The sequence below is a fragment of the Lepisosteus oculatus genome, chromosome 1 (assembly GCF_040954835.1).
Source record: "Lepisosteus oculatus isolate fLepOcu1 chromosome 1, fLepOcu1.hap2, whole genome shotgun sequence".
Lineage (NCBI taxonomy): Eukaryota > Metazoa > Chordata > Actinopteri > Semionotiformes > Lepisosteidae > Lepisosteus > Lepisosteus oculatus.
The window spans coordinates 24,547,720-24,573,007 of NC_090696.1; the positions used below are offsets into that span (position 1 = coordinate 24,547,720).

The window sequence follows — 25,288 nt, forward strand, 5'->3', positions numbered from 1 at the left end:
AATTATTTAAATGAAGGATTATATCAAAAGTACGCTGACAGCGCGCGTTTAGATGAGCAGATGTTTTTCATTGCAATTAGATGAGTCGATTTGGCCAATTTGCTCGTTTACGTTAGATACGAGTTTGAGGGTACTGTACGTCCCGTGAGGACTTTCTGTTCTGTAAGCCGCTACCAACAGGAACTACAGGAGAGCACGTATTTCAGCTTCTGAATTAATTTATTGGAGAGAACGGCGTCGACTGGATAAAATGTGTCGGAGTTTGTACAGACAGTGCTAGAGCAATGACATGCCGACACAGGGGTGTAGTTGCACGAATTAGAGAGGTTGCTCCAGAAATTAATGGTTTCATTGCAACATCCACCGCGAGACCTTTGCCGTCAAGAAAATGCCTGACGATTTAAAATCTGTTAGACTGTTGTGAATTGTATCAAGGCTCGAAAAATTAATTCACATCTGCTTTGCTCGACAAAACAGGCTCAGCCCTCTCACTGAAATGGTGCTTTTTTATTTTTAATGTAGTTGTTTTTTTCTGTAAAACACTTTGAGAAGCCACATTTTAATATATCAAACAAAGTTTATTATTATGATGTTTATTATATGTATGTGTGAGTGTGTGTGCACATGCGCTCATGTTGGTCATTGATAATTTCTGGGGTTCCTATGAGATGGTGACTTGTAGGTGGTACTTGGATGCTTTGGTTGGATTAGGGGTGGTACTTGGTCCAAAAAGTTTGAGAACCACTTCTTTAAAGCCTACCTCATTTATATGAAGACTGAACCATCCAACAAGCTTCAGCACCATAAGTATTTCTTGAGTCACTGTGAATCAGTTTTAATGGGCTTATTAAACACCTTTATGGTCTTCTCAGACTTGGCTTTATCATTACCAATTTGCCAAGTTGGCATTTCCTCAGCCAGGCCTATTACATCAAGTAAACATGCAATGGCATTACAATGTTCAACATTTTTGCTGTGTCACATTGAGTAATATTTGACTGAAATACTCATATTGGAACCAATAACCAAACTTTTTGAGTTTTTAATTTCTCTCAGTATATTTAAACACCATCAAACCCATACCAGTACTGCACAAATACAAACCAGACCAACAACAAAGGTAAAAAGGAAAAAGTAATATTCTAGGACATAAAGATTATTCTTGCAGGACGAGGAAACATGTACAGTGGCTTGCAAAATTATTCATACCCCCCTTGCAAAGTTTGGTGCTTGTTGCTGTTTGAGTTTGTAATCACTTTCAAATAAGACTTTATATTTAATCTACACAATCTTCTCCAAACTGACAGAGCTAAAAATACTGATAGTAATTAAATAGGTTATTTTATCTTTATTTTTTACCTTCTTTAAAAAAGGAATATTCTCAAATACATAGTTAATACTTTGCTACAGCAATTAAATCAGTTTAGAAGCAAAATAATTGTTTGAATGTCCTGAAATTAATATTTTGAGTTACAGATAGTATTTGCTGATTAAAGTGGTCTAACTTAATATCAGAATAACTGCATATATTTGTAAATTTTCTCAGATAAGAATTTCAACTCAGACTTTGCATACTGATATAATAAACCAATCATGAACACCAAGGAGCTTTCACAACAAATCAGGGGTGGTAGGGAGGGTTACTTTTCCCCGTTAGCACAGTGAAGACAATTATTAAGAAGTGCAATACCCATCATGCTACACTATATACTGCTAATATCAAGCCACCCTTCTTAAAATTGTTGTTTACAACATTGGCATTGTTCGAAACATAGCATGCATTCCTATAGAGTGGTATAGAATTACATTGTAGCTCTGTCCACTCAAGTATTAGTGCGCACTGTATCGTAGTACGTAGGCTGCGTATTCGATACGTCTTAAAAGAGAAAATATGAAAACCCGTCCCGATTTTTCAGCACACACAACACAGTTCCAGGGTCATGTGGTGTACCACCTGGCGGCACACCACGTACCACTGCAGGTACGCGTACCACAGTTTGAGAACCACTCGTCTAGAACCACAGTTTAATATCTCATTCAATAGGAACTGGTAAAGGTTTATTCCATGCAGAAAGGAAAATAAACAACGTTCAGTGGTAGAGCCTACTTCTGGTGTGAGGGAGAGAGAAAAAACCAGCAATTAATGAAGCATGGGAAAACAAAAGACAAGGTAATAGAGAGGAACTACCCTTTTTCTTTTTTCTCTTTCTCTTTTCTTTTCCTTTCAGCATGGAATAAACTGTTCCTTTACAGCCTACTCATGCTGATGCAGCTACAGTACCTACTTGAACTATCTCGTTTAAAATTCCTCTTACCACTATAGCACTTGAGACCATATTTTGACATTACTAGGGAGTTGTTGATGTAGTATAGTTAGTAAATTAATCAGGTTTGCAAGCAATCCTGATTATTATAGACAAGCACTATAGAAGCCTGTAAGAATATACAGTAGAACACTATAGAAGCACTACAGAAGCAGCTAATGAAATTAAAGACTGGGCAAACACCAAGCACATGACATTTAATGTAAACAAGTGCAAAGTATTATATGCAGATAGAAAAAATAAACTATGCATCCAAAATGGGGAAACTGCTTGAAAAGACGTATGTGCAAACATTGACGCATCTTCCTGAAAACATGGGGAAACAGCAAAAATGCCAATAAAATGTTTATATATTTTTATGAAAAAAATAATATCACATCTTCATGCCTTACTGATTTTGTTTGACTTTCTAAAATTGCAGATAAATCTATGTACTATAATCTATAATACAGTATGTGTCTATGCATACCTTATTTATTTTGTTATCTTCTGATATTTCCTACTGAATAATTCAGAAGTGGTTAAAATAACAAAAATTCATATTGGAATAATTTATTAGTAGTGTTTTTTTCATTTTTTCAATTTTAAAGCCATCCATCCTTCATTTCCTAAGGTAATAATTAAATTGAGTGCAAAATAGAAATCCTAAAAGATTGTGCTGGAACTTTTCAGATTTCTAGAAATTCTGCATAGAAAATCATGCAGAGGATGATGCAGAGCAATGTGGAGGATGTAAGACATTAATAGCATTTAAAAAGTCCATGGCTATCTTTCTTTCATCATCTATATACTGTAACGATTGCTGTGTCCATGAGGTAGGGGAAGAACCCCTGAGAGCTTCAGGAGATCGGGAAAAAGGGTGAAAGGGAGAGATCGATGGCTAATTATCCAAATTGCTGGGCTGACTGCTGGGCTGACGTTGGAGTCGTGGGACAAAGGTAGAATATCCAAGACCAGAGTTTCAATCAGAAAGAGAATATCTCAATAGAAAACTCCAAGAGAGCTCCAAGGGCAGAGGCTAATACCGAGCGCAGACCTGAATGTAATGAGGGTTTAAATATCCCAGGAAGTGGAGGGTTTGGTTATAAGTGTGGTGTCGTGATTGGATAATTGATTAGTGCGCTGGCGCTTGCTGGAATCACCCATAGCTGTGGTCAGTTTAGCAAGAGGTTGTTTACAGGGTAGAATACGGGTGCTGGTGGGCATGACACATACCTCATCAAAACGTAAATGAATTAAATGTCCAAATTACCCAGAAAATTAAAAACTGTTAGATGTATTTAATATCTCAATATTAACACTGTTTTTATTATTTTGGATTATAAGTTTCTGTTGCTCGGGGTGACATTCATTTTACTGCCACTTTGTGCACGAACAGCATCCACCTTCTATAAAGTGTTCTACTTTCATCAAACAAAAAAGGTCCAAGATTAATTAAATTTACATTTTGCTTCCAAGATGTCAAAAATGAATGTGTTAATGGTTGCTCTCAACTTTAAAACTTTTTTTCATGTCTCTTAAGACCTTTATTTAGAAATACGATAATTGATCGCTGGAAAAAGTACAAAACAAAAGCAGAACATTTAGAATTTCCAGAAATATTTATTTTTATTCACCTGTACCACCAATCATATTTTCCATTAACTGTATGTCTAGTGTCTGCGGATAGATTGTGATGTTGGAGCTAATCCAAGCTAAGTCAAGTACCAGTATGAAATATCCCTTGAAATGTGTGGAACTACCTCATATTGAAGCTTTTAAAGGGATCCTGAAGAACTGCACTGACAGGTTAGAATTCATAATGTAGAAGCTAAAAAGAAATTATTAAAATGACTCATCCCACAGTGCATTAGCAAAGGGCTTATCTCTATAATAAAGGGAAATTTACCATTTTATTTTCCATTTTCTCACCATAGCAACCCTAATGTACTACTTTGAATTCCAGTTTACGACCACGATGCTTAAAATGCTTCACGCCCTATCCCTGCAATAACAATGTTTTATTTTATTTCACACAAATCTCACTTTTAAGTCAAAGTTTGGACAGTTTGATTTATTAAGCTTTTTAGTACTAATTTGAAAATCTTTTTAATGTTTTGGAAGCAGTTCTTCCAAAATTTTCAGTACATCTTCTTATTGGATCTTAATTTAATAATGATTACAGCCTTCTGAAATTCATTGTTGATATTTAGAATAAAGAATCTTCACAATAATTCATTGTGAAAAAATAGCTAATTGTAAAATGCTTCCAAACAGTGAGAAACACTTTTTCTGTAATTTAATCTGGTGAGCAGATCTTAATTTTTTTTAAATCCCTGAAATACTTCAGGTTCTACCAAACCTCCTACTTTTCTCTCAACATCATGCAGATAACATGAAATGTGGGCACTAGTAGTTGTTATCCTGCATGGTTATACTTCTGTGGTTGGTTTCACAGGTTAGTCCCAGAAATTAAAGAAACCCCATAACAGACTCTCACCAGGATACACGTCCTGGGCCGGTGACATTGTATCTCAAAGTATAGTGTACTCTTTGGTAATTAAACAGCCCGGGACAGTGCATGTGAAAAATGCATGCAATCATCTCTAATATAATTTTGTTTTGAATAACTTATAAATAACACTGGCATATGACATGCCTGCCTGCAGCATGCCAATGGCCCTCTCCCTTACTTCTGGTAACATTCGAGGTATTATGGAATGCACAGAAAACTGTGGCCTTTTTCTTGCTGTGACCTCAGCTTTGAATTAAGGCCTTTTTAAAGGTGACCTGTTCAGGTATGTTCCACCTAGACCTCCTTGGGTAAAAGTGCACCTAACAAGCTTTTGTGTGATTGAAAAGTTGCAATCCCTCAGTGCACAAGCTGTATTGCTGGTCAGAGGGCTTAAAACAAACTGACAACTTTTAGTGAAAGTACATAAGCTATAACAATAGTATTCTTATTTAAGAAACTGTTGTTTCTTTTTTCCATCAGTTATACTGCCTTGTATTGGAAATTTTGTTCCAGGGGGAAGAACACCACCTACTGGTCCATCAATAGTACTTAAAGTGGCAACCTGGTAGCAAGATACCAAAATAAAATTATTACCTGTTTCCAAAATATCCTCATAGGCACCTGTATTTTATTTCTGATTTAAAAGGTCAAGGAATTAACTACAACATACGTTTACCAAGAACTATTACATAACTAGCTTAGAAAAAGCTATAAATATAATAGTAAGCTGCTATATACCACTTGGACTTCAACCATCACCTTATTGAACATCAGATTTCAAATGTTTATTTCTGAAATTTGTCTCAATGCAGGCAGTTCCTTTATTTCTCACTGTGTACACTTTGAATGACATCAGCTTACAGTATGTCCTTGAGCAATCCATTACAGATAACAGTATTTTAAAATGTATTTTCAAACACAACAGCACGTAACATAAGAATGCAAGAAAAATTACAAACACAAGAGGCTAGTTTGCCCATATTGTTTCCAGGCTGCTTTCTTCTAAGGACTTCATCAAACTGATCTGTGTACACTCAGCATGGTTCTAAATGTATCCTGTAAGCATTTAAATGTATTGAGCTTGTGTGAAAAAAGAACACTTCTGGATACCAGGGGCATGTCAACTTGTTTTGCATTAGTGGAACTAACGATGTTTGTGTTATCCATATTTATTAGTCTGATCCATTTCAGTGTAAAGCTAACAAACTATTTTGTTAATAATGTGGGATCCCCAAGTAATAAATGAGTTTAAATGTAAATTTGGACTGTTATGATTTCTCTGAGGTTACCACTAACATAATTTATGAACTCGAATAGCTCTTTTAATGACAGCAAAGGAACAATAGGTTTATTCCATGCTGAAAAGAGAAGAAAGAACACACAACGTTTTGGCTGTAGAGTCACATTTCAGCATGGAATAAACATTACTTGTTCCTTTGCAGCCTACGAATGCTGACGCAGCTACCCACCTGAACTCTTTTAATGACTGACAACTTCAAAGTGGGGTGACATAGTGACAGACTGGTTATCATTGCTGCTTTGCAGTGCTGGGGTCCTGGGTTCAATTCTGCACCTGGGACACTATCTGCAAAGAGTTTTTATATTCTCCATGCACATGGGATTCCTCTGGGTGATCGGGTTTCTTTCCACAGTCTAAAGACATCCTGGTGGTTTAAACGGGCTTCTGGAAAAACTGGTGTGTGTGTATTTGTGTCCGTTTGTGCCCCGTGATGGACTGGCGTCCATTGTGTGGTGTTGAACATGTCCTGAGAGAATGGTGTGAATAAGAATCCCAATGTATATGTACTGTACATATGGCTAAAAAACTCTTATCACCTGACACTAACAAAGAGTCAATATACTGAAGGTCTGGTGCAAACCAGTTCATTTCTTTAAAAAGGAAAAATGGCAAATCTTTTCAGTCTTTTGTACAACAATTTTCAACAAAAGTCAACATTCATAATGAATAAATTGTCTGATCACCTTTTTTAACAAGCTCGTTGGAAAAATACTTTCTATAACAGGGATTTCACTACAGAATGTAGAATGTAATAGTTCTATGTAGGTAATTTAACCTTTGTTTCACCTTTTGTTTGTTTGTATAACCTTTTGTTTTGAATCAGTCTGTCCATAATGATTCTATTATTCCAAAATAGTGACTGCCTCTGTATTTTAGATTTTACAGAGGATTTTTAAAGGTCAAAGTCAAGCTATTAATAAATAATTGCACTTCCATGCAAATCAACAACCTAATATTTGTTTATCCACAAGGTTCATTTATTCTGTGTGGTAGGATTTTCTTTTCTCGAAAATGTGAGAATAGCAAGATACCGTTTTCTCTTAGATATGGTTCCCTGACTACACTGAAAAAATCTTACGAATAATGAATTCTAGCCTTCTTAAGTGCTAAGCTTCACATAAAATCCCTCTGCCTTTATCTATTGAGTCTTAATAAATAAACAGGTTTAGATATGGCTTAGAATCACAAGACCCTTTGCTGGAAAAAGCTCTTGGTAATCTGTGTTATTCCCTCTAGAAACACGTTTTTTAGGAAGTCTTGATATCTGGTTAAAAAGCATGAAATTCACAGAAGCATGCAGTAAGTCAGTAGTGGGGAACAAATAAATTATTGGAATTGAGCACTATGTTGTTTTTTTCTTCTCTAAGCTTCCCATATTTCTAATATGGTTACATCCTAGACAAATATCAGATTTTCAAATACATACAGTACCATTGTTATTGATAAGACTTTTTTATTTTCTTATTCTGTAAATAGAATAAAACAAGAAAATACCAAATTCATGTAGTAGAGGTACTGTAAGAGAAAGCAGAAGACCATGCAGTCAGTGTTTGCACTAGCAAAAAGTAATCTTGCTGTACCTCTTTCTGTAGGAAATTTTTGTAAATTAATGAATTTATTTTTTATGTGCTTTACTCACCTTTGTACCTGTTGGTTGTACAGTGATATATTACTTTTGATTCATCTTTGTACAACCCTGATTGTATTGTTTACATAAATAACTGGAAGAGATGATATTAATTATCATCTCTTCCAGTTATTTATGTCCAGTTATTAATATGATAAAATTATTATTATTATTATTGTTATTATTATATTAATTTGTTGTGAATGGCACTGTACAAAAAAATAAATGAATGCTACCAAGTGCAATTTAAGGTTTTCTCAGCGTACTCCAATCCTCAGATTTTTTTGGCTGCAGTCACATCCATGAACAGATAAAAACTTTGGGGTTATCACTGACGAGTACAAAAGGGCTAAATGGCTACGTACAGCACACCAGCCATATCTGAAAGAAACACACAGAAGGCTCCCAAACCTATTCAAATCCTGCATAAATAAGGTGACCTTTTGATTGTTCTCACAGACAATTTGAGATACCACAGCATTTTCAAACTGCACAGAATATTTGTAAATTCAGTATTACTCCTATTCTAAGATGTAAATAAGTGCTCTTGTACAATAAACAGGTAATACTTATCACCGTTCACTCTAAAATCTAATCTTAAATTACCCATTCAAACAAATTTGTAATGATGTACTGCTGTTCAGATGGTCTGATAATAGGCAGGAACTGTGAGAACAGCAAATCTGTTCTATACAGTATATTTATGGTCCATTGGTATTGACAATGTTTTCAGCTAAGGCATAATGGTGAATTTACAGATTAATATATTTCATTATAAAGGCAGTTCTAAAACAGTTATATGGTCTGCCTACATATAAATGCAACTGAGACTGGACTGATTTTAGACGAGCCCTTGATGAGAAAGTTGTGTAAGGACTAAGCTTATTTATGTGGCAAAACACATTCCTGAAATATACCGATCCCAATACAAATCAGGCAGATAATAAATATACTGTAACTGTAATTTTTTTCCTACTTCTCCACTACTTCTGTAACGAACAGTTCTTTCCAGACCCTATGCGGACGACACAATCCGACGAAGTGGGGAAACACTGGGGAAACGTCATGCAGGAATACGGGGCTGAAGACAGGGGGGCGTGTCCAAGGTGCGCTGGTGCACGGGGGAGGTGTGGCCGAGGCGAACAATCCCAAAGAGTAATCCTTAGAGTATCCAAAAACACACGAGAAAGTCCAAAACCAGAAGATCCATTAGAAGAAGGAATTAAAAACCACGAAGGCCGGGTCGGAACCGGCGGATGGGGAACGGGAACAGGAACAGGAACAGGAACAGGAACAGAGGTTAAAACCTTAACGGGACCAGGCGCTTCCAGGTCCCGGACTCGCACGATACGGAAATCAGATGCAGAGCCCGGATGAGCGTCAGCGCCTGGCTTTTAAGGTGGGCTGGGAATAGGGAACAGGTGCAGAGAATAAAGCCTTAAGTAAAAGGGCTGGAGCACCCTTAAGGAGGGGGAACTAATATCGTGACAACCATCTTATAAGGTGTATACTTAGCACTAGTCTGTGGAGTCTGTGTTGATAAGGAATCCTGAAAAATGGCTCTCTGAGATGTTTTTATAGGGATTATTTTAGGACACGTTAAGGACACTGGGTTCTCTCCATGTTCAGTGCCAGGGCAAAGCTTTGACTAGTTCATTCTATTACCGCAAAACAAAAGATGCTCATCTTCCATTAAAAAAAACTGTCACACTGTGATAATTTTTTTCAAGAAACCATTGGTTTGTTAATGGAAACATTTATGTATAGTACTGTATGTAGACTCTTTATAAAAGTGAAATTACAAAAAATTAATAGCTTAACTTCACATTAAAGAAGAGCAAACATTCAAATACACATTTAATGAAAGAAAACATCTAAATCTGTCATAATACTTGACACACATAAACGGATTATGCACTGAATTTTTAAAAACCTTTTTATTAAACATGATTCTAACACTTAAGGACATTGATAAACATCCTTACAGAACATTAAATGCACCACAGCCCAAAAATATAAACAAATGAATGTGACACAATAAAGATTTAAATTACATTAAATGACCTTTTTCACATTTTGTGTCTTTTAGCAGACAAATAAAACTACTGAAATGTGTAACACAAGAACAGTAATAGCACAGAACAAGAACTATACAAATTTAAAACTGAAACTAAAATTGCAAGTATTAGATGTACAGTACAGTTCAATGCTGTGTTCACTAGTTAAGCTATAAGCTAACTATAAGGTCTAATTTTTCTTGATAATCTGTATTTGTTATTCACTTATATCTTTTAAAATCCCCAAATAGCACTCCAATTGCAAAAACAAGCATTTATCATACTACTTTACCATCAAATAAACTATAATTTGAAACTACCACAATGGTAAAAAGTTTAATAAACTTTAAAACTATAAATTGAATGTATTTTCTTGTAAAACAATGGTGTATGCTGTTAGAGTTGACTCTTAACACTGCAAATAAACAACATTAGAATACCAAATGCAGAACACCTGTTCTAAAAAAAGTTTACAAAATAGTTTTAACTATGTACTGCAACTTCAAGAACAAAAATATCTTACATCTTCATATTTTGTTAGCATTTAGAAATGTAGTTTATGACAGATGTAAGAACTAGAATCATTAAAAAGATTATGAAATTCCAAAGCAAATTTGCAAACACAAAAGAATACTAATGTACTAAACACTTGAAGGTTGGTGAACTATATCATCAGTTGCTGAAGCTCAGACTATTTCTCTGGTGAAAAAAAGGTCATATTACATATCCTTCAATTTCCAATCCACTCGAAACTATAGGTTATTGTTGCTGTAATGTCTCATAAACAAACTTCTTCAAGATTACCGATAAAATTATTTTGAACAGTGTACTGTATGTGCCAAATGAACGTAACACTAATAGCGCTGACCTTCAATTTAGTAGTCAGATAAATTAAATAAAACTGTTCAGAATCATTCAGTAATGAAAATGGTATTACAAAAATGTGCTATTATTTTCTTAGTGTGGGCATATTTTGTCTCCCATTTAACTTCTATTCCAGTTTGAAGTTAAATAATACAAACAACTGTAGAGATGAATAACAGTTTTTGGCATCTTAAGACTTCCAAGGTATTCAGATGAAGTTTTATGTATTTGTATCATTGAAAAATATCAGCTGGAAACTTCGCCATAGGATTTATATTGCAAATTAATCAAACATGAATTGAGAGACCATGTAATATATATATATAATCAATTAGTGTAAGCATCTTAAGTAATGCTAAAGGGATTAACAAGGGGAAATTTAGGGTTAAGCTTGATAATCATATACGGATTACATGAACACTGAACAAGTCAATGCCCCTTACAGATATAACAAAATACAGCTGATTTTAAAACAAATCATTATACACTTAATGAAAGTGTCTTAGACTTATTTTATACACAATGTATTGTGCTAAATTTACTAGTACCTCACTACTGCTAAGTGTTAGTATCAGTTATTAAAAGTCTTTAGGCAAGGGAGTTACTTAAATGTTTTAAACGATATGCTAGGATGTGACAATAAGATAGTAACACATAACGCCTACATTGCAGCCACTGCTGCTGAATGTGGTTTAAAAGAACGGAGACTGATTAGAGAGATAAACTCTTTGTCCACCATGGCTGTCATTGAGTAGAGGGAAGGGTGGAGAGACTGGGTAGCTTGGGCAAGGGAAGGTCCTGCATACATAAGAAAGCAGACCACTGCCTGAGGTTGCAACTGGAGGAGACAGGCTAGGACATGCCAGACCATGACATGTGGAATCTAGAAAAAAGGCAACAAAAGAAGAAAACTGCATAAATAGTCAGGTCTCCTTTAGCATTTCTATACCTGTATTGCAGTCTGTGAAGTTAAAACACAAAACTGCAAAAGTGCCTTGCAAAAGTATTCACTACTCCTGCCATGTTTTCACATTTTGTTGTCATCTACTTGCAATCCTGAAACTTTTAAACAGTTTTTATTTTGAATATACACTACATAATCAACCCAAATTGATCAAGCAAAAACTTGCTTTTAAACCATTTTCAACATTCAACATTAAACCATTTGAGGTGCAAACAATAGTTTGAAAGACATAAACAGTGTAATGCTCTGTGTGTGTAATCGGTAGTTAATCTTCACATTATAGTTAATGCATCAGTCTGCGTATATTTTCACTGAGGCAGTTTCTTTTTGCAAGAGACTGTCCTCATTACAAACTGCCCCAAAGTTTTCTTTTTAATCACTTTGGATTTTACATGTCCTCCTGCTGTTTCCCTTCTTTCAAGTGCTTGATCACTAACATTGTTCAATAAAGCAAAAATAAAACATGAATAAAAAATGAAACATTGACATTTGTTCAATAAAGCAAAAATAATACATCTTAATATAAAAGTTCTGTCACTTGTCTTCAAATGTTGAGAGGTCTCCTGACACACATATTGCAAAAAAGGTTTCTACCAGAAGATTTATTGTAAAATATCACGTGTCTGGCTCTCAAAACACACAGGAGTTTTAAAGTTTTTCATTCCCTAAATAAGACCACTTATTTTGAGAAATAGCCTATAATCCAATACATATTTTTCAATGATTTATGACATCTGACTTTTTGCTTCACTGACTTGGAAACATAATTTTAGAAATATACAGTTCTGACTTCACAGCTGTCTTCAGAAAAGTGTCAGTTTAAAACCAAGGGACCATCACATATCAAGCAGAAAATGCCTTTATTACCTAAATACTGTGAACTTTATCATTTTAAGAAGACAATATTTAAGTGTCTGTTTCTATACACACTGTTTTATTTTAAGAGGATTTAAAGAAAATCAAGAGTGATCTCATGACACAGGCAATCTAATGGCATGTAATACTAACCTAAATTCCACAGCGCATTCTGTGCAGCCAGTTCTTTGGCATCTTCCAGGATGGTACAAAGCTTGTCTGGCATGAAACTCCTGTGAGTTGTAGAGATGACCACTTTATAGATCAACAGAAGTTTTCCATCCTGACCTGTTGTGGAGTACAAATAATATTCTGGTAGAGCCCAATTGTTCTTGTTACAGAAGTAATCCAGACGTGTCACTGCAGAGATGAAATGGTTTGGCTTTAAGGAGAAGCTGCTTATCTCTGTAAGATTAGATCCTGGGTAAAGGGGATACATGCATCTCTCTGTCCCAGTGAAGGAGGGGCTCTGCTGGCTATTTAACCTAGCAGGCAAGCTCAGTGGTCTGGAGGGGGAAGTGATGTTCCCATCATCTTTATTTTGTAGTAGGAAACCCTCAGCATATATGGGGCCCTGACCTTTGAGACTGTGCCTTCGACTATTCTCTTTATTAACTGGTTTGGCCAAAGTCACTTCAATGTTTGCTCCATCGATGTTCTTCCCATTCATTATATGCATGGCAGCTACAGCGTCCTCACGACTGTAGAAGTGCACAAATGCATAATCCGTGAGCTTCTTCACTCGCTCCACTGCACCAGATTTGAATTTGCTAAATTCATTTTTTATGGTCTCCTCAGTCGTGGATATCATCAGGTTTCGTACATAAAGCACTTTCACCCGCTGCATAGTCTCTTCATCAACATCCTTTTCTGGTTCTGCCCAGTCTACCTGGATAGTATTTCCCCAAAGCTGAAATGTGCCTGAAAGAATTCCAAAAAACAATCTGTGAACCCTAACTAAGCCTCATGACAACACACACAGAAACAGTTATTTTTGTACCTTGTGTCCCCACGTAAGACTGAATAGAATTCTGATATTTAAGAAATTTCTAAATTGCTGTATACTGTATACATATAAAAATGTAATAATTACTAGACTTATTCTTCTTTTCAGTAATAATGTAAATTCAGTAATAAAGCTTTAATGTAACAAAATCCTCAAAGAAAACCCACATAGATTTCTTCTAATATTTAATTTATAACTTTTTTATTTAATTTTTAATGCGTAATATTTAATTATATAATGCTTTCATTATTTATAAATCCTTCCTCTAAAGAGAATTCCATTCATAAAACAACTCTTACCATGCGTAACAAAATGACATTTTATCACATACAGCATTTATGTTACATTATTTTTTACCATAAATTAGTTACTGACAATAAACAGACTTTTTTTACTAGACTGAATGTCAAATTCAATTGCACTGCACTGGAAAGGCAAGACCTTTAAAAGAAACCTCATTCTATATATTAAGTAAAGCAAACTAACAGAAAAAAACATGCCTACAGCTAAACTCAATCATGATTACAGGCTAAAAATTTTCACCTCAAATGAATCCATGTTAGCACCATTTATTATTTTAACACAAGTGCCTTTATTATTTTATTAAAGCTTCATTATCATACTCCTTTATTTACTCAAATTACATCATTTCAAGCATTCAAAGCTTTCGGACACCAGGGAGAGAGAGAGCTGTGAACATAGAGGCCCAGACCCAGTCGAGATTGACATTGTACACTCACGCCCTCAGGGTGGAATGAGTGTCAGCAACCAGTAGGGCTCCTATAGGGACCGCGAAAAGGAGGACTGGGGAAAGGGGAGGCGAGGAGGGAGACAAAGTGGCTGCAGTTGATTGGAGTTTCAAGGAAGGTTGTCGTCATTAGGGTGACAGAAAGAAAACAGCAGGATGCATGGGAGGTGTAGAGCTAGCCATTTTCCTTAGAGAATTTGAGGTTGAAGAACTGCTGTTTGAGAAGAGCTGAGAAAGTGTTTCCAGACTTGGTGAATGCGACAAAGGTCTTAGCAATACCAAACGCAAGTGAGAGGTGTCTGTCTTTGACAAGACCGTAATGCCATCTTTTAGAAAAGGTTTGCCTAGAGCTGTGGGCACCCTGCGAGTATTTATAGGAAAGCAAAACTGTTAATAAGAATTTGACTTCTTCCCGAACATCTGCTAAATAATATAAAAATCTACTGACAGACAGGAATTAAAAAGAGATCCACTGTATTCCAGGAAATCTAAGCTTAAGAAAAAAATTGAATTTAACCCAAAAACAGTTTTTTACAGGATACATTATATATTAATTTACAAATATTATCTATGACAAAACAATATTAACCACAAATAATACACTATTGATCACAGTTGGGGTTAATTCTCCCTATTCCAAATCCCAATTCTTTTTTTTTACGTTTGCAAAGCGTAATGTACATTCCAGATATATTCATACCCCTTGAAGCACACCCCAAAGTGTTGTGCTGTAACAGGATCAAAAAGTGGACAAGTGGACAAAACAGTGGACAAGCACACAAAAGGCAGTAGTAAGGAAAATAGTAACAGTGCAATTTGTTTCCACTGTGAGGAAACAAAAAGCCCACACAATATAAACACATCATCTAAGATCTTTGAGATTGTAACTAGACATCTTTGAAATCCCTCTCTAATAATAGCTGGCCAGCTAAGCTGATTACCAACTCCAAAACCAGGTATCTCCCAAAAACCAACATACTACTTTTCCAAAACGTGTTGGACCAATCAGTCAGGTGATCGAATGTGGCAGGTCATTCCTCTCACCTTTCTGGGGAATATATTTGAGAGAAAAGCTGTTTTCTTGATAATATATGTCATACTTTAGACCAGAAAATATGAGGGTCACATTTATTTACACCCCCGTTGTTAGTATTTTGCAACTCTGTGATGGATATACATTAAAGAGATGCCTCCTATGCTGTGTGACACTTCTGGGTTTGTTTTTTTTACCCGTTCCTCAAGGCAGAATTTTCAGGGTACTTAAGTCTCATTTCTTTTTCTAAGCCACCTTCTTGAGTTTAAACCACAAATGGTCATTTGGATTGGAATCTGAAGACTGAGATGGCCAATGAAGAACATTTATTTTGTTTGCATTTAACCACTTGGCTATTTCGATGGCTGCTTTGCATAATTGCCATGTTGGAATGTCCATTTCTGGCATAACTTGAGCCTTTTGGCAGACAGAATAGGGTGTCCGATCCTCCAGGTGCTTTACTCCCTGCTCTGAAAAAGTAAAAAAGTGAATCACAAAAGCCTCCACCTAGTCTATATTGTCACTGGATGGAATACTTCTCTATCATTATCTCCTCTTTCATAGGACAGAGGAGGGACTTTCAGAGTAGGGAGCAAACCACATGGAGGTTTGTAGGACACAAGAGGGACTTCAGGAGGACGGAGGAGGGAGTTTAGGAGACGAGAGAAGTATGCTTTAATATGGACTATGTTTTTGGTGGTCTACCCACAGTAAAGGTACCTTCCTTTAAACCTAGCTATGAATGCCACATATGGAGCTAGGTTTAAAGAAAGCACATGATGCTGAACAGTAATTTGACACTTTTACCTTGAAGACGTCAGTTTGTGTTAGAGATCTCCAACTGTTGCCTTTGGGTTCATGGTTGCCACACAAACCTCCTGTCTCACAGAGAATATGTACTTTTGCAATACCTCTTTCTGGTAGGGCTGCCATATATTGCTAATATACCAATAGCAATGTGACTTCATTTTATTGCGCTGGGAAACAGAAAGCCTTCTGAAGCCTCTGTATAGTTCCTGAGGGTTCTATTATACTTTCAAAGAGCAGAAAAGAGCAGATTATTACTGTATATTTGTTTTTTGATAGGAATACCGAGAGGTGAATAAATATAACCTTCATCTTTTCTGGAATTCAGTTTATAACAAATAACCCTTACTCTGTGCAATGTAATTATGATTCCATTAAAATATTTTTGATTTTATAAGCAAGATCCAATCTGTAAATGTGTACTATATGATATTTTTTAATCCCCTTTCATTATGAAAATAAATAATCCAGAGGGCACCGTTAATATCATATTTCATCCCAGATATTTTATGATGTGAAAATATAGAAATCTTCAACACTAGAATATAAAAAAACATCTGAAGTCTTCTACCCTCTCTGCCACTATTCCAAACCTTTCCCATTTCTGTAATCCTCAAGATTCAGTAAATAAAGCACAATATTTATTTTTTTATCTAAGCAATGTATTCTGTATCTTATTTTGAACTATTATGACCTTTAGCAAATACTTTTTAGTCAATCCATTCATTTTCTAATCATTTCATCCAATTCAGGATCACTAGGAACAGGAGCCAATCCTGGCAAGCAACTGGCCCAAGGCAGGATACACCTTGAACAGGACTTCAGTGCACACACAGTCTAAGACAGAGACATGCACACACTCACTCCAGGGCCACTTTTCCCAGAAGCCAATTAACCTAGTATGTGTTTGGACTGTGGGAGGAAACCAAAGCACCTGGTGATAACCCACTCGAACACAGGGAGAATATATAAACTCCGCCTGATAGGACAGCAAGGCAGCAATGCTAACTAACCACTTAGGCACCGTGTCGCCAGCAAATACTGGGTTCCTTAAGGTGAAATTAAACATGGAATAAACTATTATAATGAAGAATACAAGTAAAGTACACACCTACCAAGAAAAGATTTCAAAATCCAAATATCTCATTTTACCATTAAAAAAATCATATTGCGCAGTTTTATACTAGAAGCTCATATCATAGAGATAACATCTGTGTAGTTAATTTTTCATTTCTTAATTGCTGTGCAATAGACTTCGCCCTTAGACAAGGTGGCTCCAGGGATCTGGTATGTAAAAACTCACAATGTCAAGGTGGAGCCAGCTTTGTTGCCAAGTTTATACAGATCTTATACAAAAAAAGGCTCAAGAGCCTATTTTGTCATTACTGCTAAAATAGCCACAAACTCTGACTGCTTCCTAAAACCCAAGCATCACCAACACCCTGTACCGTAAGCCCTTTACCTACTCAAACATATCACTAATTAATGACCAGTATGTAGTTTACAAATAATATGACAATGAACTGACACCCAGAGAAACTACTGACAGCATAGTGACAGAGGCCTTTGATGGCCTCTAGTGGCAGCTCTACTGTTATGACGAAGCTTTCAAAGACCAGCCTGACACATGATCATCTTTTTTTTGGCTGTGCACATGTGCTGCACACCTAGCTGCAGAAAGATGCACTACTTTCAGCCTGTCCATTTTTCACATTGCATTATTTCAAAACATATAAAAATGTTTCAGTGTGACATGCCAAGCTTAAACGATTCCATGATTCCAATAGAGGACTATTGTGATAATCATTTTTAAACACAATAGGGCCTCAACCAATCACCAATGTTGTCAGAAGTCTCTGTTATTGGTATTTCCAAGCCTTTAAAATAATTTGAAGAGGGAAGTAACTGAATTCATTAAAACCAATAACCTTATTTAATATGGAGCCACCCTAATTTGATCAAACTTTTTAGCACAATTAAATATCTTCCTTATCACCGTCTTCTAAAAGAAATAGTTACCTGCTCTGAGAAGCAAATACAAATAGTGGAGCTAGACATCAGAGAGATAAAAAAAAATTCAATACCTTTACCCCAGCCTCTCTGTAACCACAGCGGTTTTGTCCCCCTCTCTCTCTCTTCCTTAGTTAGCCTCTTCCATTCTCCCTTCTCCAACTCTTTTAGTTTGTGGTCAAACATCTAACCTTCCTCACCTAGGGCCCCAACTTATATACTGTACATTGTTTTGTCTCACAGAAAACCCTAAGATATAGCCTATAATCCATTTCACCTCTGTAATTCTCTTTGATGAACTCACAAGTATCAGTTACTGAGCACTGAAGGGACAAGTGCTGTTTTTTATAGTTTTTTAAACTATTTTTGCATTAGTTTAGAGGTGCAGGGTGACCAGTAGAGGAGAAGTTAATCTATGAAAAGTCTTATTTACTCTTTTAAACATTTATGTCCCGTTCTGAGTGCTTGGTATAACGACTTAATAATAAATGTTTAACTAACCTTTCTAAAACAGTGTTAACCTGATAGTAACTAAATAAATAGCCTGTTTCCAACATTAAGCATCTGTCATATTTCAGTATGTCTTGTCTTTGTATCACACATATGACAGCTTAGAAGATTAGAAGAACCGGCACACCATAAACAATTTATCACATCACCACGTTAACTATAAATGCTACATTTATTCTACGCCAGAGGTTGGCAACCTACAGTATGCATGCCATTACTGGCATGCAAAGGAAGTTTTAACAATATGTGCAAGAAAAGCAGCATGTGCAAGAAAAGAACCAGTAAGCTACAAGAAATTAAGTTGAAAAATGATGTTCGACACGCTGCTCAATGAAAGCTCTTTGATGTAGAAAAAAAATGATTCATCTGGTTTATTACCTGCATTACTTTTAGCAGGTCTAGCCTATTGTTTTCACAGTAAAGTTTGAAATCCGTGCCCCGGATTTTTTGTTTTCTGATTAAACCAGACAGCTTTTATACCAGCTACATGGATTTTTCATTGTTTCAGTGGAAGGGTGTTGAGGATTTTGAAATACACCACAGAATATCAAATTAGATATTCACATGATTTTCATTTGGGAACTTTAGTACCATCTGAATGAAAGCAAGTAGAGATGTCAAACGTCCTGTGTTTTGTTGACGGTAATTTGTGATTTTTTTCACACCACTCACTTTATCATTTAAACACCTATTTATTTTGAGATACAATGTTTCAGATGTCAATAACTTTTCAAGGAAAACACACAGAAATTTCAAATCACTGATGTTTAAAGTGATGTCCCTCAGCAAGGGAAAGCAAGGTTAAGTATCACACTAAATGGTAAGATGTGCATATAAACTTTTTAATTTCAGACATTATTGTGTTTTAAGTTTGAAAACATTAATAAGTTGTATTAATCAAAATATAAGGAGTGCTATTATTAAATTTAAAATAGTATCAATGGCACACACATTTATGAAAGGTTATGAACCCTTATGAATGGTTGCCAACCCCGATCTATACTATCATGATAGGTTTATGTGTATTGTAAATGATGCTGTACCTGGAATAAGTTTCCTCCTGGCCATTGCAGCTGCTTTATGTGACTCATATTCCACAAACGCAAACCCTCGATTCTTGTTCTTGTCACTTGGATTTGGGTAGACAATGACATCCACAACTCCTTCTGTCACCTTCTTCATTTCTTCCATAATCTCTTCCTTCTTCCTGTCCTTTGGGATGGAACCAATGAATAGTCTGCAGTTATCCAGGCTGACACAGACACCAATAAACTTTCCTGGGCGAATCTCAAAGTTGTCCAACAAGGTGATGGCTCGCTGGGCAGCCTCTCTGGTGGTATACATGACGAAAGCATAGCCCCTGTTTTCCCCACTGAACTCCATCATTAGCCTAAACTCATAAATCCTGCCGGCTCTCTCAAACACGGGAACAAGTTCGTCTTCATATACATCACGTGGTATCTTCCCTACAAAAACCTCACAGCCGCGAGGTGGTGGGGGGCCTTCCCAGCCTGAAATAAAAAAACAGTATTTCTACTTTACCATCTAGAAATAAAGCTTATTTTGATATGACCATCCAAGATCCTCCCTTCAACTCTATAAGTACCTATGTGTACCTAATTGTGTCTTTTTTTTTAATCACTGGTAAACATTAATGTCATGTGATCAATAATGATTTTCTTTGAATGATCTTGCTTTTGTTAATTAATTGATCGTAGTTCTTACACTATTTGGAAGTCCAGCTATGTAACATTGCAATTATAAATAAAAAAAACTAAGGTGGTGTTTTTTTTAAGAGTCACATTATTAAAATACAAAAATTGATATTCATTTATTCCTCACAAACCTCAAAGGCTACTGAGGCATACAAAGTGCTTTCGAATGACACAAGAACTGTGCTTGAAGCATGTATAGAGCAGAAGATACAACTACAAAAAAGCCAAGATACCTACACAAGTGACCATTTTAAAAGTCTATCTAAAAGATTATATGAAATCTTACTGTAACATTTTGCTTCCTACATAGGACAAATGTATGCTGAAGAAAAAAAAATACCACAATCATACCAATATCAGGTGGAATTCTAACAGATTTAAAGAGGGACTGGATCACTAAATTATACAAAAAGGTGAAAAGGAGAGATGCAAAGGAACAAGTAATAGGTTTATTCCATGCTGAAAAAAAGAAGAAAGAGAACACGTTTCAGCCGTGGAGCCTTCTTCAGGTGTGACACCTGAAGAAGGCTACACGGCCGAAACGTTGTGTTCTCTTTCTTCTTTTTTTCAGCATGGAATAAACCTATTACTTGTTCCTTTGCAGCCTACGCATGCTGACGCAGCTACCCACCTGAAAAGGAGAGATGTCTGGTTTGGACTTGCATTTTGGAAAAGGAGATTTTCATTTTTTTGCGATTCATATAAATATTCTATGTCTAACAAAAAATCCCAGTCATGACTTAGAATTTCAAAGCCTAGTATGTGGTTATTAATTCAGTCTCAAGATGCATAAGATATCAAATATCATCTGTAGCATTTCTTACACACTATATTTAGGTGTCACAACAAGAACTCATTAAGAGCAAAAAATTAACTTAGGTTATACGAGTTCAAATCCCCAAGTTATGCATTCACATTAAGGTGTTCTGAGTAAAGCTTAATCTGCGAATTTGTGATCTTTGGGAGATACAACGCAATACCACAGTGAATTGCAAGCAGCACTTCATCAACGGTTGAACTGCCATCCCCCTCTAGCTTTGTTTTTTGAGTTAATTTGTCCAACAAGAAGAAGTCATGTATCTCAAACACATCATACATAACACATTAAGTATTTTCAGAAACAAGGCAGAAACAAGATGGAGCTGTCTGCACAATTACTGAAAAATCTAATGTACTGTAAGATTTATTTTAGTATTCAATACTAGCTACAATGTTATTTAGTCGATCTAATAAAAACACTTAATTTATTATTTTTACCTAATTAAAATACCAAAGAAAACATACTACTAACCTTAACTGTTCATCAAGTAAACTGATCATACAAATAGCTTCCAAATTCCATAAAAATCATCCTGACACTTCAGACTTTTACAGAAATATTAACAATTCTTCATCCATTTCCTAACTGCTTTATCCAAAACAGGGGAGCCGGAGCCTATCCTGGCAAGCAACAGGTGCAATGCTGGATACACCCTGGACAGGACGCCAGTCGGTCACATAAATGCACACACTTCCACCAGGCCAATTCTCAAAAGCCAATTAACCTACCAGTATGTCTTTGGACTGTGGGAGGGAACCAGAGCACCCTGAACAATCCCACATGAACACGAGGAGAACGTACAATCACCATACAGATAGCACCCCAGGTCCAGAATTGAACCCAAGGCCCGAGCACTGCGAGGCAGCAATGCCAACCACTGTACCAGCATGCTGCCCTATATTAATAATTACTTGAAATATTATTACAGGCACTATGAAAAAAATTGCTTTAAATAATGCTATATATCAATTACCCACCTGGTGGTGGACCCCCAAATTTCCTCTGCCCATTTTCCTGGACCATGCTATAACCTGTCTTCTCCATCAATGCAAGCAGAGCAGCTCCATTAGGGCTTTCCATTCTGCCACCATCATGCAGCGAACTTCCATTTTCTCTTGCCATGGCTTCAGAGGAAAAATAAAAGACATGCGTTTCAATCGACACAACACTGGCGTTCTTACACGTCGTAGGGGTGATCACAGTAGGGGTGGTGCAAAATAAAGCTCATTTTGTGTTGGTCAAATATTGAACACTTAGTCAAGTACCAGGGGACATTTTCTAATACAAGTGATTATGTTTTGTCACATGAATATGAATTGCACCCGTAATCTTTACTGCTGTGTATTCAACTGATTTAGGAAAGACAGCGCCGATACGTTTTAAGTATTAAAATAAGTTTTTAAACAAATGTTTTTTTCAGTACTTTATTCACTAATGCTGTATAATTTGCAAACTAAGAGCACAATTAGGGTTACGTGCATTTGGATATGATGTAATTACTTTTTCTTTCCTCAAGATCGCAACACAGTTAACGATAGAAGATCTTTTTTATTTGTAATAAAGGGAGATTGCTAAATGAAATATTTTTGATGGGTTTGGTGGGTAAGGGATGTTTTGTACGCGTTGATTCTTGGTAAACTGTTGAGTCCAATTCTCTAACTGGGTACTGTATCTTCGGTAATTGGTGTAAAGTTTTAAACATTTTCCCTCTAACGTTATATCCAATACAGATCATTCACGTCGATTATATATATAGCATCTCTCCCCCATCAGACGCCGAACAGATAATGAATTTGAAACTAGCATAACTGGCAGTTTTCTGTTTTGAGCCCCGGTGCTTGTTTGGCGGGAAATTAAAATTAAAAACCGCGTCATCCGATTCTTTCAGATTACTTTATTTTTTTCTGCGATAAACTGCTTAACACACCACTCTTCTGTCATTTCCACCATTTTATAATTCCCGCAGCTTTCCTTAACTGTCAGCTGCGCCTTCAGATGTTGTAATACTATTCATACTGCGAACACAAAAATAAAAATTGTAACCTCCCTCTCGCGTAGTGTGGGATTAAGCGTAATTTATATAATGCAATGAAGAGACATGAATCCATTTTTGCATTTTTGGCTTCTTAAATTACTGATAACACATGGGTCACCCTTTCAATCACTGTTACGCAGAATATGTGTGAACACGCGGCTACGTTTTTAAAACCAATTTAATTTACTGACTTCAGTACAACAGCTTTCAAGTTCAAGTTATCCACAGCTAACCCAACGGTCCCGGTTCTTTGTGGACTGTCAGGTATTCCCGCAGGTTCTGTATAAAGTTTTAAAATTGCTTTAAGTCTCCAGGCCCACCGCCTCAGGCGCGCCCGTGCGCTTCAGGACGAGGTGGGTCAGTCACCCAAGTGCTCCTTCACCCAAGACAAGACGCTGTATTAAGTCTCGGAAAGCTGACAATCGGCAAAGTTGCTTAATTGTTGTTGTTGTTTTAACTGATTTCTACTAACATATGATTTTTACTATTATTGTGGATGTGACTGGTGTCTTCACGAAACTACAAAGTCATTAGCTTACCCTACTGTAATCACCGCGTGTTCAGAGCCGCACCCCCCTCCTTACGCGTTTTCAAAGACCTGAAAACAAAATTAGCGTTTTCAGCCTCGTGTGCTTTATGCCGGCCAATCAGGAAGGCGGATATCACCGAAAGCGGGAAATGTGTGTGTCTTATGTAAATATACAGTGACGCCTGTTAGTACTGTACTTGCAGAGGTGTTCTGATATTAATTGGTTACACACTGTAGAGTTTACAAGAACATGTATGGATGCTTAGGGATATAACAGCCGATAACTGTTCAAACTTTAAACTAAAAAGCTGCTGAGTGAGTTAAAGGAAACTTAAAATACTAAAACAGAACACGTCACAGTCCTAACGCCCCCAGTAATACATACCGACTACCAGGGTAAGGATGCACATTTTACCCCTGCTGGCAACCCAGACATTACATGATTAGGGTCAGACTTAACTCCCCAGACATGCAAAAGACAAAACGTGAACTGCACTGCACTGCTTTGATCCATTGATCCCATACAAACTCGTAGTGCAACCGCAGAGTCATTGTCCCACAGTTCCACAACCCCTCACCCCCAGTAATTTAATCGACTTTTTAATAATGCCTTAGTTTACCTCTTTACTATTGTTTTCTTTTGCAGGGAGCTATATTTCTTCACATTCTACTGTTGAGTAATATTAATCTGGACTTAACAGGAAAGAGTGTTTTATGTTTAAGTAGAATTTAAATGTCTCTTTCTTTTTATTCCTCGTTTTTAGATTTGGAAATTCTGGGACCATTAATGGAGCAGCGAGATGTGGTGAGCCTCGCATTTTACGTCGTTGTTGACAGCAAATACACTGCTTAAGGAGAGTTGGCGGCATCATGTGGCCATGTGAGAGACTGAAGAAATACGGTAGTCGGAACTGAAATAACTACGTTCATCCTTATCAAATGTTTCTTTTAACTCTAATAAGTATTCTACATATTATGAATATATTCGTTAACGAAATATATGCTACTGAAATTTCCTGAACATCTTGGTCTACTAGTATAATTCTTAAATATATCATTTACATAGCCTTGACACAAAGGTTACTTATATTTACTGTGGTAATATAATTGAAAAAAGTTACTGTACATGACATCTTAATAGTCAGTATTGTTACGGTTGTGGTTTTGTGATTAAAATGTTGGTGGATCTGAAAAGACAACCCTTTCTCACTGGTGAGACTGATAAAGCATGACATAAACATCTATTTTATTTGTGGTGTACAGTATATGTACCATGTCTGTGTGTAGTCTAAAGATGTACTGGTATGTTTTTTGGCTTCTGAACAATTGGCACTGTTGTTTGTGACTGTGAGCCCTGCGATGAACTGGCATCCCATCCAGGGTGTATCCCACCTTGAGCCTGTTGCTTGTTGTCTTAGGCTCTGGCTCCCCCCACAACCCGTATTGGATGGATGGAAGTATTTGTGGGCAGGTTTGTCTGAATCTGGAATGTAAACTGGTATGTAAATTCTTCTGCTGTAGCACCCAGGCTGTCAGTTCATAGATCACTCAAATCACTCATCAAGATTTCTAACTTGTTCACCTAGATTT

General features: G+C 36.4%; 1 protein-coding gene across 3 annotated transcripts; it reads right to left on the minus strand.

Annotated features, from left to right (window-relative positions):
* Nucleotides 1-9,697: 9,697 nt before the first annotated feature.
* On the minus strand, nt 9,698-23,764 carry rbm46 (RNA binding motif protein 46). Of its 3 annotated transcripts, none has more exons than XM_069188208.1 (5): nt 23,709-23,764; nt 22,112-22,258; nt 19,643-20,110; nt 12,639-12,773; nt 9,698-11,549 (listed from the first exon to the last, which is right to left on the minus strand). In XM_069188208.1, exons 2-5 carry the CDS (start codon nt 22,254-22,256, stop codon nt 11,359-11,361), a joined length of 939 nt encoding a protein of 312 aa, XP_069044309.1. In that variant the 5' UTR covers nt 22,257-22,258; nt 23,709-23,764; the 3' UTR covers nt 9,698-11,358. The 3 variants fall into 3 exon arrangements, with proteins under 3 accessions (XP_069044309.1, XP_006629545.3, XP_015200018.2); XM_006629482.3 differs by having other exon boundaries at nt 12,639-13,406; XM_015344532.2 differs by lacking the exon at nt 23,709-23,764 and adding an exon at nt 23,361-23,688 and having other exon boundaries at nt 12,639-13,406.
* Between the last annotated feature and the right edge of the window lie 1,524 nt (nt 23,765-25,288).